The following is a 13,310-nucleotide window of genomic DNA, read 5'->3' as shown; positions in this document are numbered from 1 at the left end:
TCTGGAAGCACACAGTACACAGAAGGACACAGTAGACAGTTTGGCAGTAGATGGATGTGCCCCTGTTTTACATTTACATTTTTCTATTGTTTCTTATTTGCTTGAACACGTATCCATTCAGAAGTCAGAACAGTTAACACACAATATTAGAATAGGAGCTTTCTGGCCCAAATAATACGTATTCTATAAGCAGTCTTAACCATCTGAAATGAGCTACCTCACAGCACTGAAGCAACAGATAGAGGCTAACCTGTATAATCACAGCTGTTGTGGTCTGTTCATCAGTCTGGAGAGCTGGCTATATACTATGAGCTGGAAGAAGGGGAGAAGTGCTGCTCCAGGGGAATTGTGGAAGTGTGTCCAGAATCTCATAGGTAAGGGTAACTTTGGAACGTCTAAGACCCCGTTTACACCTGGTTCACTTTATGTGGTTAGTATCTGGATTGTATCCTGGTAAGATTTTTTGCCACGTGCATTTACACTGGATAGTCAAATGCATCTCCGGAATATGCAGATTCACTAGTTGTGCTGCAATTATTATTAATAATTAACTGGTGTTTCGGTTGTAGTGGGAGGGGTTTTGATTGTTGGATGAGTCTTGGAGAGATTGATGTGTTTACACTGCTATAGCATGTGGCCCAAATGCGTCTCCCATCATCTCCTGAGGTGGTTCGAGTGATCGCATTTGTCTCTGTGTTGAATTTGTCTTGGGTGTGTTCACATTTTTTTTTATGTGGTTTGGTCTTATCCAGATATAATCCTGATACTGGAGAAGGATTATGTCATGAGGTGTAGTGGGGTGTCATGGGTGTTAAAAAAAAAACCTGGTCACATTTTGAGACTTTTATTATGAATTTAAAGGTTCCTCCTAGAACATTTACATGGCATGGAGGTTCTTTATGCATTGAAAAGGTTGTTCACACTCTTTACAAAATGACAGAACCCTCTGAAGAACCATCAGTGGAAAGATTGTTCTAACTAATGCTTCTGTAGCATAGTGTAAAGAACCCTCTTTGACAGATTTGATATTGTGTATCACTGGTCCGTGCATTACAGGATCACGCATTTCCTCGAGAAGCCACAGGATGGCGTCACTGCATCTCGTCTGGCCAGTGTGGTTTTCTACTGCCTCCGCAAAGATACACTATCGTACCTCTCAGACTTCCTGCTCCAGCAGCCCAATGTGGAGGACAAGACGTTTGGCAGGTTCTGGGTCAGTGCTCTGGCTGCTCCTGTCGAATCTTAACAAACAGTACTGAGAATAAGAGGAACGCTGGAGTTCACTTCAGAGAGTATTATGTTGGAGGTTTCAGATCCTCAGCCTTTAGCTGGTTCTCATTGTTGTGTTTATGCCCCTGTTCCTAGGAATGGCTGATAAATGAAGTAAAAATGCCTGTATATGGCATGAAGCTGCCAACAGGGTTCCAACTCATTGGACAAGTGGTGGGTACTTGAAGAATGTGCGTAGATTTGGCACTAGTTTGTCATGGCATTAGCTGATTACGGTGGTAGTTAATAATTATACTGTATGAATAGTTCATACTAATTCTGCACTACTTTTGATGAATCCAACCAGACGGCTTTGTGAGTTTGTCTATATAGAATATAGTTTATCAGCCAGTGTTACAAGACTAATGTAGCTATACTGGAAGGTTCAGTACCTCTGCATCATGCAGTCTGCATTTAATCATTTATTTTGGTTTGCGGTCATGTTTGTGTGGTTTCTGGCAGTGTATGGTGTGCTGTTTGCTAAAAATGGATAGCAGTACTAGGGATGCACCGATCCATCTTTTTCTGTTCCGATACAGATACATGAACTTTGCGTATCGGCCGATACCTATCCAACACCATTGTTGAATTAATAAACAATAAGGCATCAGAACGTAATCACTAGTTCACTAATTTTACTATAACAAAGGAACACATATATATATATCCAGCGCAGTTATTCATTTTAGTGACCAATAAACAGAAATTGGGTTAAATATATATATATTTAACCCAATTTCTGTTTATTGGTCACTAAAATGAATAATTGCGCTGGACCTCGGCACAGTGTTGACTCAGGACTTTTATTCAGAAAAATTCGAAATCTGTGAACTCCTAGCAGCTCCTCTCTTCTTAATTTCTTCTTATATGGAAGAGCGAGCTGGATTACTCACTGATAGTTGATGGCAGGTCGAGGGGACCACGCTTGCTGAGTATCACTTCTGTAGGTTACTTTGTTCCTGAGTTATGAAGCCTAGAATACCGGCAGTGCGAGAATCGGGTTCCAAAAATGGATCGGTCCCGTGGATCAGACTAATTATCCGATACCCAGTCCAGTTAATTTTGTTTGTACCGGGACTGATATTTGATTCTAATATCGGATTGGTGCATCCCTAAGCAGTACACTGGCTAACTAACAAGAACACACAGTGTCCTTGATGCGAAACACCAAAAGCTACCACAGCGTAAATAGCAACACCTTGTGGAGAATCTTTAGCTTACTTGATGTGAGTGAGTAAGAATTGTAGTAACAACCACTTGTACCAGCTAAATCCTGCCCTGTCACCTATTACAGGGTTTATCTGACTACACAAAATGGCTTGCCCATTACTCAGCTAAGCAGCAGGAATCTCCAGCCAAACCCATCACATGTCGTTCCTATGCCAGGTGAGGCACAAGACACCACACATCCAACACTATGATTTACATATTTTTGTAGTTGTATTCTCTCTCTCTTTCACTGTTTTTTAGAGTTGGCCTGATGGGAAATCCCTCGGATGGCTTTAATGGGAAAACCATCGCCATGACCATTTCTAACTTCTGGGCCGAAGTCACACTAGTGGAAAGCCAGGCTCTGGTAGATGAAACCAGAAATCATGAGCAAACCCAAGTTTGAAAAAAACAAAACTCCTTTTTATAGACTCCTCTGCCCTGTGTGTGTTTAGGTCCTCCTGCCTCATCCTCTCAATGACCCCACCGAGTTCGGAAGTCTGCAGGATCTGTTTCGTATCAGCCGCAAGGAGGGGTTAGTTCTTATTCTTTCTTTTCAGCAATACTTCCTGATTTGGTGTGCAGGCACTGTTTCTCAATGGAATTAATAAAAAACATTTCTGGACAGGTATTTGGGAGGTCTAAGGCTGCTACAGGCCACCTGCAAGAAGTTTTATCAGTTCTGCTCAAAGCAAGGGTGAGCCTCTTGTGATCTCTAAAACATATAACACTGGACTTTTTAAATTTCAGAACAGTACTTTGAAAGGTATCTGTACTCTGTATCAATTTCACTTCCATGGGAAGGTGGATCTGAAATGGGACTAAAATGATTTGAAACAACAGCCTACAATACTGTAGATTGGAATAATGAAAGTTCAGTACATGGAACTGACATTGGTGAACTTGTTCTTTTGAAAAGATATCCGCCAAAACAGAGCTGTACTGTGGGCCAATTCTGAAATCCCAAAACTGTGATGTAACAGTCATGACTCGTTTTATTTACGCCCCCAAATTTTGCATACACCCAGCCCACTGTTGAAAGCCCTGCTAACCTTTGTCAAACCTAGCAATGTGGTAAAACACAATGGCCACTTTGTAAAGATAGTGGTGGAGCATCAACACATTACCACCAGACTTGTGTGTGTGTGTGTGTGTGTGTGTATATATATATATATATATATATATATATATATAATATTGTGTATGGTTGCTACACTAATCAGTCTTTGTGACCCGGCTTGCCTAAAGCCTGATCTAGGGAAGGGGAGTCAGAAGTGAGGTGCTAGGAATTGAAATCTGTGAAAGTGAGCAGGTATCCATGCTAGGCTAAAACCAGTGTTCAGTGGGACCTTTTAAAAATATGCCTGTAGCTCAGAAATGCAACATAAACCTTTTAAGTATGGCCATAAAATGTAAATGTGCGCAAGTACTGACTTTTTTTTTTTTATCACCCTTACATACGTTGACTAATTGGAAGATGCGTTTGAAACTTAAAAACTGCTGTTTTTAAATTGTGTGGTGTACCTTTGTCCATTTTTACAGATGACCATGTCTAGTACAGTATCAGAAACCACAAAAACAAGTCTTTTTGAGATTTACATTTATCATTTATATTTAGTTACATCAGCCTCTGCTTCAGCAAGACAGGAAGGACTCATGTACATATGTGTTATGGCTGAAGTATCAGTTTGAGTATGGGTGTGCTGAATGCAGTCTGCTTTTTTTGTGTGTTGACAGTATTGCTCTCACCAAGCAGAACTTCACTCTAAAGTACGACACTAATATTCCACGGCAGGTGGTGAGTCTAATTAGGCCTGTGTTGCTCTTCCAACACTATGTTTAAGCTACAGAAGTGCTGTGGGTATGAACTGCATCAAAACTGGAAATTCACAATCCGTGTCTCTCTGTGTTTACTGCTAGGGCCTGGCTGGCAGTAGGTAAGTGTTTCTGGAAGCGTAAAATCAAGAATTCATTATTTTACTTATTCCTGCCTCCTACACCCTGTATCTCACGGCCTCTGTTTCTCTAAAGGGAAAGGGAAGTGAAATGTTACTGATGAATAAATTATATACATGTACATACAGTGTTCAAATCAGATCATGATTATACTCAAATATAACACACAGTTATTAATTATGTCTGTCTTATGCTAAAGTGTTGTAATAGTAGTCAAGACCTCCTCTGTAGCTTGTTGAACACAAAACACAGTATTTATAGGTCAGTTAACAAGTCCCAATGAATATTTTCCTTTCATCACATCATCAGTGTGGTCTGTGCAAATGTTTGGGCACCCTGAGCATTGCAGAGGCCCAGATGACTGCCAAGAATAAGCATGAAAGTTTAGCATAAGAGGGTTTTGTAAAGAGGGTGCTGCACCATTGCTTGCACAAATTTAATCTTTGTGGAGGACTCTTACCTTACCCTTACCTGTTACCTCTTCACAAAACCCAACATTTAAAATGTGATTCAGAACAAGCCAGAACAAGCTTTGGGGTTGTGTTGCCTTCAGTGGCATTGGCAATACTGCATGAGTGGACAAAAGAATGGAATCCCACGAAACAACAACTAACCCTGGATGCAGATGCCAGGGCATTTGTTAAAAGGCTGAGGATGGCTTTTACACCAGGATAATGATCCAAAACCTCTCAAATCCACTATGGATTACCTGGGCCCAAAGAACATTTCAGAACTGGAGGCCTTCTGCAAAGAAGAGAGAAAGCTACAAGAACTTAAAGACACTAGCTGATACAAAAGGTGTTTGCAGGCTGTGATTTCTGCCAGAGGGGGAGTTACTAAGTACTGACTTTGACTCTGTTTACACCTGGTCACTTAATGTGTTAATGTGAGTATCAGAATTATATTTGGATCAGGCCTATCCACATAAATAATGCAAGTGTAAACACACCTGAGATGCATTTAAACCAGGTACAAATCCGATCACTCAAACCACTTCAGGAGGTGATCTGAGACCCATTGAAGCCAAATGTTAGAGCATTGTATACACAGCCATCTCTCCAAAACGCATTCCACAACCAAAACCCCTCCCAGTACAACCTAAACACTAGTAATAATTGCTGCACAGTGAGCAAATGTGCATATTCCATCCCACACAATGATCAGATTTCAGTCTGACTAACTGGAGACACATTTGACTACCAAGTGTAAATGCATGTGAGTAAAATCCTGTCAGGAGATAATCCAGATACTAGTCTCGTAAGTGTAAATGGGGTCTCTGTAATATGCCTCAACATTTGCAAAGATCACGTTGGTGATTCAGATCTTCTCTCTATTAGTAATCATTAATTTCAGAGATCAAACTTTTCATTATGACTGAGGCAGTATGTGTTATTTACATATGCAGATCATATTCTTGCTGTGACTTTATGGTTATGTTTTATGTATAGTGCGATCGTGTCTTCTACCCTGAAGTGCCTGATGAAGTTTTACAACCTCACAGAAGATGTATGTTCATCGATTTATTTATTTATTTATTTATTTAGTAAGATATTAAACTTGCTGTCTTTAAGTTGACACTGAAGCTTCCTGCTCTTTTGACAGGACCTTCCTAAACCAATCAGAGCCAGTTTCATACTGAACGTGGAGACTGATGAGCTCTTCATCACAGCTGGTTTACAGGACCGAGTGGTGCAGGTCAGTCCCGCATGAGTCAAGGGGTTCGAGTAGTGGAAGTCGGTCCTGTATGACTGTGCAGCTTCTTCACAGCCTAGCCATGCAGCTCTCTCACACCAGCACTGTTTCATGATGCTCTTGCAGGTCTACGAGGGTTTGGTGTACATGGACTTCAGCAAGCAGCTGATGGAAGAGCGAGGTTATGGTACTGGCTTTAAAGTCTTGTTTCCTTCGATGGCTTTTAGATGAGTTGTCTGTTGATTCACAGTCAGAAAATGGAGGGGTTTAGGTCTTCAGTGTTTGTCCTCAAAGGAAGGAACACAATGGAATGTACATAGCAGAATGTAAGAGGTGTGCAATGACTGTACATACAGTTTAGACATATGGGAAAGTTTCAGCAGCAAACAGTTTGGTCAGTGCCATCTACGTCCAATCATTCTGTTTACATGATTAGATTCAGATATTTACACAAGTGTCAATGGAATGCTGTTACTATGTATGCTTTGTAAATAGTAACTGCAGATGGTCAGATGGTATACACACACTAAGTGTAAATAGTAACATCATGCATCAAGTGTCTATGGAATGGTGTTACTATGTACACCTATGTACAAGTGTAAATGCCATCTGCTGTTTCATCAGAGAGCGTCATTATACGGATTCAGTCATTTTCATAATATCTCGCCAAACATTTGTTTTGCTGTTCTAAGCGCTATCTGTGTACATTCTGACCGCTCTCTCACTCTGTCTTCAGCAGGAGTGTAAAAGTGTACAAGATTCTGAACTTTCACATAAAAATGTGCCAGATGTCGGCAGGCAACACAGACACCCATCATCACTGTCACATTAAAAACCCTATTCTCAAGCAGGACAAAACAGCAGAAGGACAAAACTTTCAATGGAAGTCGATGTAAATATATTTGATTCCAGGCCATTTTGGAGCATTGCTATTGGTCCATTCATCATGAAATTCTGACAACTAACAGATTCAAAATATGTCAACAATTAAAATATGCGAAAAATAGAGATACATGGTTTTTGCAGGACAGCGACGATATTCAGAAAGAAATTATTTTCTTTTTCTTGCTCAAAGACTTTTTTTTTTTTTTTTTTTCTCTACTTTGTTCATCACTAAAATACTAAAACCAAAAAGTCTGGGGGACATGCCCAATGCCAATGCCCCCACCTCAACCCCACCCTCCTACACGTGTGTAAATCTGAGCTTCTGTTGCTGTGATGTAGGCTTATGATATTCTAGGCTGAGCTAGTGCAAATTGTCAGTGTGGTTTTTGTATTCAGATGAGGTGAGCAACACAAAATAGAAATGAGTAAATACAGCGCCTTCTGTTAAAATATATAGATGCACCATGTGGACAAAAGTATTTGGACCCCTGCTCATTTATTATTTCTTCCAAACTAAGAGTTTATCCTGCTTTTTTGGAGTATCTGTTGGGATTCAGTTGCAGTGACATGACTGTGACAAGGGGGCGTCATTGTACCCACACACAACATGCGTTTACATGTACACGCCTGGAGCTGACTGATCTCTCTCTGTCTTTCTATCTGTCTGGTTGTTTAGGGGAGTATATCCCTCTGGATATGAGCAGTCTCCCTACATTCTGGCTGGCTTACCTGGGGGATCCGAGTGACTCTGGCCGCATCCACAGCAACGTCAGACAGCGCTGGTTAAACGGTAAAGTATTAAGCAACACCGTATCACTGCAAGCTTTGTGCACGTAGCTCAGCTCTTTTTTTGTTCTAACTGGTTTCTCATTTCGGGTTTCCCAGGTGACTCTGATGTGGTCGAAGCCATGAAACGGTTTGCTGAACTCACAGACCAAGCCAGGTTCGTTCAGGACACCCACATGATTCACATGTGGTGGTTATAGTTGTTTTGAACAGTTTTCTTGTACTTAAAAACAGTGCACAATACATACACTAATCACACACAGTAATAATATTAGCCAGTAAGCAGATGCCTTTACAAAGGTTTTTCCATGTGATAAGTCATACAGTGCAGTCATTGTGATGCTCTACTGACTCTCTGCTGCTCACTGCGCTATAGCCCTATTCAGACAGGATTAATTGTACATGGGAAGGTGGGGTAATGTAATTATTACCAGAGTTTCTCAGTGATTTTAGTTCTGTCTGAACGTTCGCTCCTGCATCAGTAAAGATTCCTGTCCCTTTTACCTTCTGTAAAACAAGCCACAATAAAAAGGTCATATTAATCCTGTGCGAATCGGCAGGTAAATATTTCATCATATCCTGTGGAAAAGGAGCATTTCATGGTTCCTTGAGGAGGCACAGATACCTTGGGTTGTTTATGTCTGTGACAAACCTTGCGTATACATGTAATGAACATGTAGCTGCAAAATTTTCAAGCAACAATTCAATTATTACTACAAGTGGGTTATGAGATTGGGTTGTCATGTTTTTGGAGGTGACGGTATCAAGTAAATCGAGTAGCCACTCCCATCTCTGTTATTTATGCCAAGATTACTTATCCTGTGCGAATTGTTCATTCATTTTAAAAACATCCGGATAGGGCTTCTGTAACTTTGGTAAAGCAGGCATGCTCATGAGAACTGAATAACGCTTGCTTAACCCGAGTCATATCAGTGTAAAATTCAGTAACATTACTCTACATTACTGTTTTGTATCTCTCAGCTTGTCCAGAAATGTGTAAAACCTTAGGGGTGGCTCAAAGTGAAATTCCACTTCGTTGGCTGTAGGGGGAGCCCAGGAGCAGGAAATACCAATTTCTGTATAATGCTCTTTAAATGGTTATCGTAGCATTTATTTACATTACCATTCACAAGTATAGCAATTCAATCCTTATAGTGATCCGCAGTTTAGGGATTAAACTGCTGTCTTTCTTTCTCTTTTTTTTTTTTTTTTTATATGTAGGGCAGCCATCCAGTCTAAGGACTGGTCCAGACTAGCTCAGTTTATGGATGAAAACTTTGAGCTGAGACGGTAAAAAGATTGTTCTGTCTACACTTTCTGACTCATAATGTAGTGTCTCGAGATGCCTGTCATTAACAGTGAGGTTTATCAGACCACCTTTTGCCCTGCAGGTCTGTTTACACTGATGACTGTTTGGGCCCAGGAAATCTTAAAATGGTACAGCTGGCGAGACAGGTAAAGAGTGAAGGAGGTGTTTGCTTGTGGTAATTTTCATGGGTTTTGTAAAATTCTGTAAAGTTCATTCCAAAGCATAGTTCATTCCTGTGTGTGTGTGTGTGTGTGTGTGTGTGTGTGTGTGCACAGTTTGGCTCTGCTGTGAAGTTGCCTGGCAGCGGTGGTGCTGTTGTGGGATTGTGCATGGACTCTCAACAACTGGTACAGCTGACTTTATTTATTTATTTATTTATTTATAATTTGTATTGTTTAATGGGTATATTTGCTATATAAATGACAGGGTACAGCAAGGACTGGGCCCTCAGTACTTCACAACTACTGCATTACTTCAGTACTACTGAATAGTAAAAATCCATGGCGTTCAGTATAAAGTTTTACTCCCCTAGTAGTCAGCAGTAGTGGTGTAATGGATCACAGATAATCCGTGATCCGCATAGATCACACTCGCGCCAGTTCGGGACAGACATGAGGAATACAGTTTTACTGCTACTGTTACTACTTACAGTGATAATTCCCTCAATGTGGACACAGAGCTGCTGTGAAAACATGCAGGCGGAGCAGCTGTCTGTCATGTGAATGGAGCGTGTGGATAAAACCGTTATGGTCTGCAAACACTGAGCCATGAGAGCCATAAGGCAAAACATCAAGCACAGCCACACATCTGCAGAGAACTCTTTCTGGTGTGTGAGAGGAGAACACCTTTATATTGGTGTAAGGCGTGGGAGTCTCATATGGACACAGGCTGAGTGTCAAAAGGAGAAATCTTCAAGTGAGTCAACCTCAGAACCACCGACTCCACTATTAACTTTTACTGTGGAATGAAATGAAAGGGGGGGTTGAGCATGTCAGCGAGGCAGTCGCTCTGCTTAGACATGCAGTGAACACACACACATACATGTCCGGAGTGGTGGGCAGAGGTGAGCGCCTAGGGAGCAGGGAGGGTTAAGGGGCTTGCCCAACAGTGGCAGCTTGCCGAGCCCGGGTATTGAACCCACAACCCCGTCATCAATAGCCTGGTGCCCTAACCACTGAGCCACCACTGCTTATAAACAGACCATGTACCTTACACAAACTAGCACACAGACAGTGTCAGAATAAGTCATTAATACAAACACAGCAGTAACACAAAACACTTTCAGACTAAAGCTCAAATTACTGTGTCTCATTTGTCTCCCGTTTTCCTTTCTTGCTGATCCGATCTGTGATCCGGGTTTTGTGGTCCATTACACCACTAATCAGCAGCCGTGAGCCAATAAGTTGGCTATGCTTGTTCCAGAGTTTAGACCGCTGATTTGACAGTATATTGTAGCTGGGTGTAACTGGGACCTTGAGATCTCAATTTCGTTCCACCCCATGTACTACTTGTGATGCGAATGACAATAAAGTGTTCTTGAATCCTTGAATCCCACATCTTGAATTCCAGCATCTCACATTTATTGCTGGCTTGGGCCACACCCACTTTGGTGTGGTAATGTAATAGAAGGCATTGGATGAAGTAGAATTAAGATATCAGTGTTTAATATGGTCATTATCTGGGTGTGGTGGCAAAGTGTGTTCCTCATGTTACATGCATTCAAATTCAGCTACTTTTTCAGGGACCCATGCAGTTATAATGAATAAATTAAAAAATTAAAATATTTTCGGTGCCATAAGTTCAGTGGAGGCGAGGAGATTTGAATCATGAATACAAATAATAAAAAAAAACTGTGTTCTTATGCCCTCAGTAACGTCTCTCTGTCCCTAGTGTGTACTTTCTTAAAGCCACAGTTCTGGTATTTATTAGAAATAACATTACTGTAATTATTAAAACACATTTTAGTAATGCATGCGTTACATTAAACCTGTTTCTAATCTGATTCTAAATTTTAATCAAGGTGTCACTCTGTGTTGGTTGTTACAGCAGGGCCTGAAGTTCACATTCGGTTAACTTCATTAGTCAGAATGTACAGTAAGGCCTGACCGTCTAATCTGCATATTGGGGGACATGTCCGATGGACATTTAATGCTTTTCCTGTCTTGGCAGTTATGTTGTTGCTGGTGTTACACAGGGCGGATGGTGCTGCGTGGTGTCGCTGGTGTTACACTGGACGGCTGGTGTTACACATTACTGCCTTCAGAAGTGCTTAATTGGCTGAATGGGGTGTGTCTTTTTGGGTTAGAGTTAAAACCTGCAGGAAGGTAGATCTCCTGGAGAAGAGTTGGAGACCACTGACCTTGCCATACAAATCTGCATATTTGAATCAAATGTATGCTTATAAAAATTGAGAAATTTTTTAAGGACCAACTTTCAGTGTGATAACGGTGACATACATGCTTTATTAGTAATAGCTAGTTTTTAGAATGTGTGAATTAATTCTTTTGACCCCCCCCCCATTCTAAATACCATTCTAAATACCATTCTAAGTCCAGATATTGACCATTGCATTCCTGGATATAAAAATATCTCAGTTTTGTACTGCAGTTATATTTTTAATATTAAACGCAGTTATGTATATGGCCTATGATTCAGTGATGTATAAAGCTAGTCCGTATCAGTGCAGTAAGTATATTACTAACAAGAATGTGCTAACAGTCCGTTTGCCTGTCGTCCCACTAGGTGGAGATGAAGAGAGCTTTCCAGGAGGCCGGCTGTGTTTTCTGCCTTATTGTGCCTCACTGCCCGTCTGACTTCACAGCGCACAGTTCAAAATGATTTGCTCATTGACCCCATTCACTGACTCTGGACTAGGTAACATTTTTCTAAAAGGTGACTGCACACTTCGCTCCCACTTGTCACTGAGCACAAGTGGCCATTGTTACTGGCCACTGCGTTGACCCTGGCATGCGCTACAGTGTATTTGCAGCAGTGGATGCAGATGTGAATCATTGAAGCTCTGTTGCTGCGTGTCTCAGGCAGCAGAAACAATTGACCAGTTAAAGTGCTATCAATGCCAGCATTGTACGCCCTTCCTGTCCCTGTGTTTTCAAGACAATAATAGCCCAAGACTCCCAACCAAAATGTTTATTAGAATGGGGGTGATTTAGTCTAAAATTGTCAGTTGAGGGGTTTTTTTTGTGTGTGCAAACTACAATGTAGTTGTTAAACATGGCAAATTCAGCTCAATCTGCTAAGTGCTTTAGCAATTCATTGAGAACACACATCATATATAATTATATAGCATGGCAATAGAGATTTTATATACTTTTATGTAATGCAAAATGCCATTTCAGCAGTACTACTTTAATTTTCATACTTTATTTCAATGAAATTCCAAGGACTGAAGCCATTTTTAAATGCTAATGTTATTTTCAATAAATTGATTTTGTAGACTGATTTGAAATATTGCATTGAACCCATTTTCTTTAAGCTAGAGAGGCAAGTAAGTATATGTCCTATTACATTCCTGTACTTATTACATGTGCATAAATGCTGCATTAATTATTAATTTGTGGTGTCACAACTTGCATATGTGTGACAAATTCAAGGAAAAAAATGAAAAATGGCATAAAAAATTTTTTAAATACAAAAATAATAAGCAATGACATAAATAGATGTTGATCAGTAGTTGCTTGAACTGAAGTGGAGGAATGGAGCACCGTACTTCCAAATGATATTTTCTCAGTTTCTCAGTTCTCAGTGTTTTTAATGGTGGTGGTGGTGGTGATTGAGAGAAGTCAGTCCAAAATGATCCAATAGGAGCTCAACTGAATTAAGGTCTGGTGACTATGAAGGCCACAGCATATGACTTGCATGGAATGGAAGAGACTGCTCTGATCTGATGTTTTGTCGCAGGATAAAGATGATCAGATAGATTGAGTCTGTACTGCTTTGTACTGACCCTTCCCTTTAACAACACTGTTGGATCCAAACCTCAGTGAAGTCCAGTCGTATTCATAGTCTTCATCTCAAACCTGGTTTGGCTGATCAGCGCTTTGTTATGGATGGAAATGTGCTGCTGCTGGTGTATTTATTTATTTATTTTTTATTATTATTTATTTTTCCTCTCCCTATTTTAGCCCTTGCTGCTTCCCACCCACTAGCTAGGCCTCCACCTTTCATACAATGCCACCAGCACTGG

General features: G+C 40.6%; 1 protein-coding gene across 1 annotated transcript in view; it reads left to right on the top strand.

Annotated features, from left to right (window-relative positions):
• Nucleotides 1-12,575, top strand: part of gkup (glucuronokinase with putative uridyl pyrophosphorylase) — a 13,915-nt gene extending 1,340 nt beyond the window's left edge. Inside the window, exons 6-23 of the mRNA XM_072692142.1 lie at nt 286-374; nt 1,057-1,213; nt 1,366-1,443; nt 2,564-2,655; nt 2,740-2,845; nt 2,934-3,013; nt 3,107-3,175; nt 4,216-4,276; nt 4,399-4,415; nt 5,883-5,940; nt 6,037-6,129; nt 6,253-6,313; nt 7,688-7,801; nt 7,897-7,954; nt 9,019-9,087; nt 9,189-9,252; nt 9,382-9,453; nt 11,849-12,575. Coding sequence (XP_072548243.1) covers nt 286-374; nt 1,057-1,213; nt 1,366-1,443; nt 2,564-2,655; nt 2,740-2,845; nt 2,934-3,013; nt 3,107-3,175; nt 4,216-4,276; nt 4,399-4,415; nt 5,883-5,940; nt 6,037-6,129; nt 6,253-6,313; nt 7,688-7,801; nt 7,897-7,954; nt 9,019-9,087; nt 9,189-9,252; nt 9,382-9,453; nt 11,849-11,944 — 1,434 coding nt within the window. The 3' untranslated portion in view covers nt 11,945-12,575. The remainder of the gene's footprint in view (nt 1-285; nt 375-1,056; nt 1,214-1,365; nt 1,444-2,563; nt 2,656-2,739; nt 2,846-2,933; nt 3,014-3,106; nt 3,176-4,215; nt 4,277-4,398; nt 4,416-5,882; nt 5,941-6,036; nt 6,130-6,252; nt 6,314-7,687; nt 7,802-7,896; nt 7,955-9,018; nt 9,088-9,188; nt 9,253-9,381; nt 9,454-11,848) is intronic.
• The last annotated feature ends 735 nt before the right edge of the window (nt 12,576-13,310 follow it).

The sequence above is a fragment of the Salminus brasiliensis genome, chromosome 11, assembly GCF_030463535.1.
Source record: "Salminus brasiliensis chromosome 11, fSalBra1.hap2, whole genome shotgun sequence".
Classification (NCBI taxonomy): domain Eukaryota; kingdom Metazoa; phylum Chordata; class Actinopteri; order Characiformes; family Bryconidae; genus Salminus; species Salminus brasiliensis.
The sequence above is the reverse complement of the archived record's forward strand: the minus strand, read 5'-3'. Positions and strand labels throughout refer to the sequence as shown.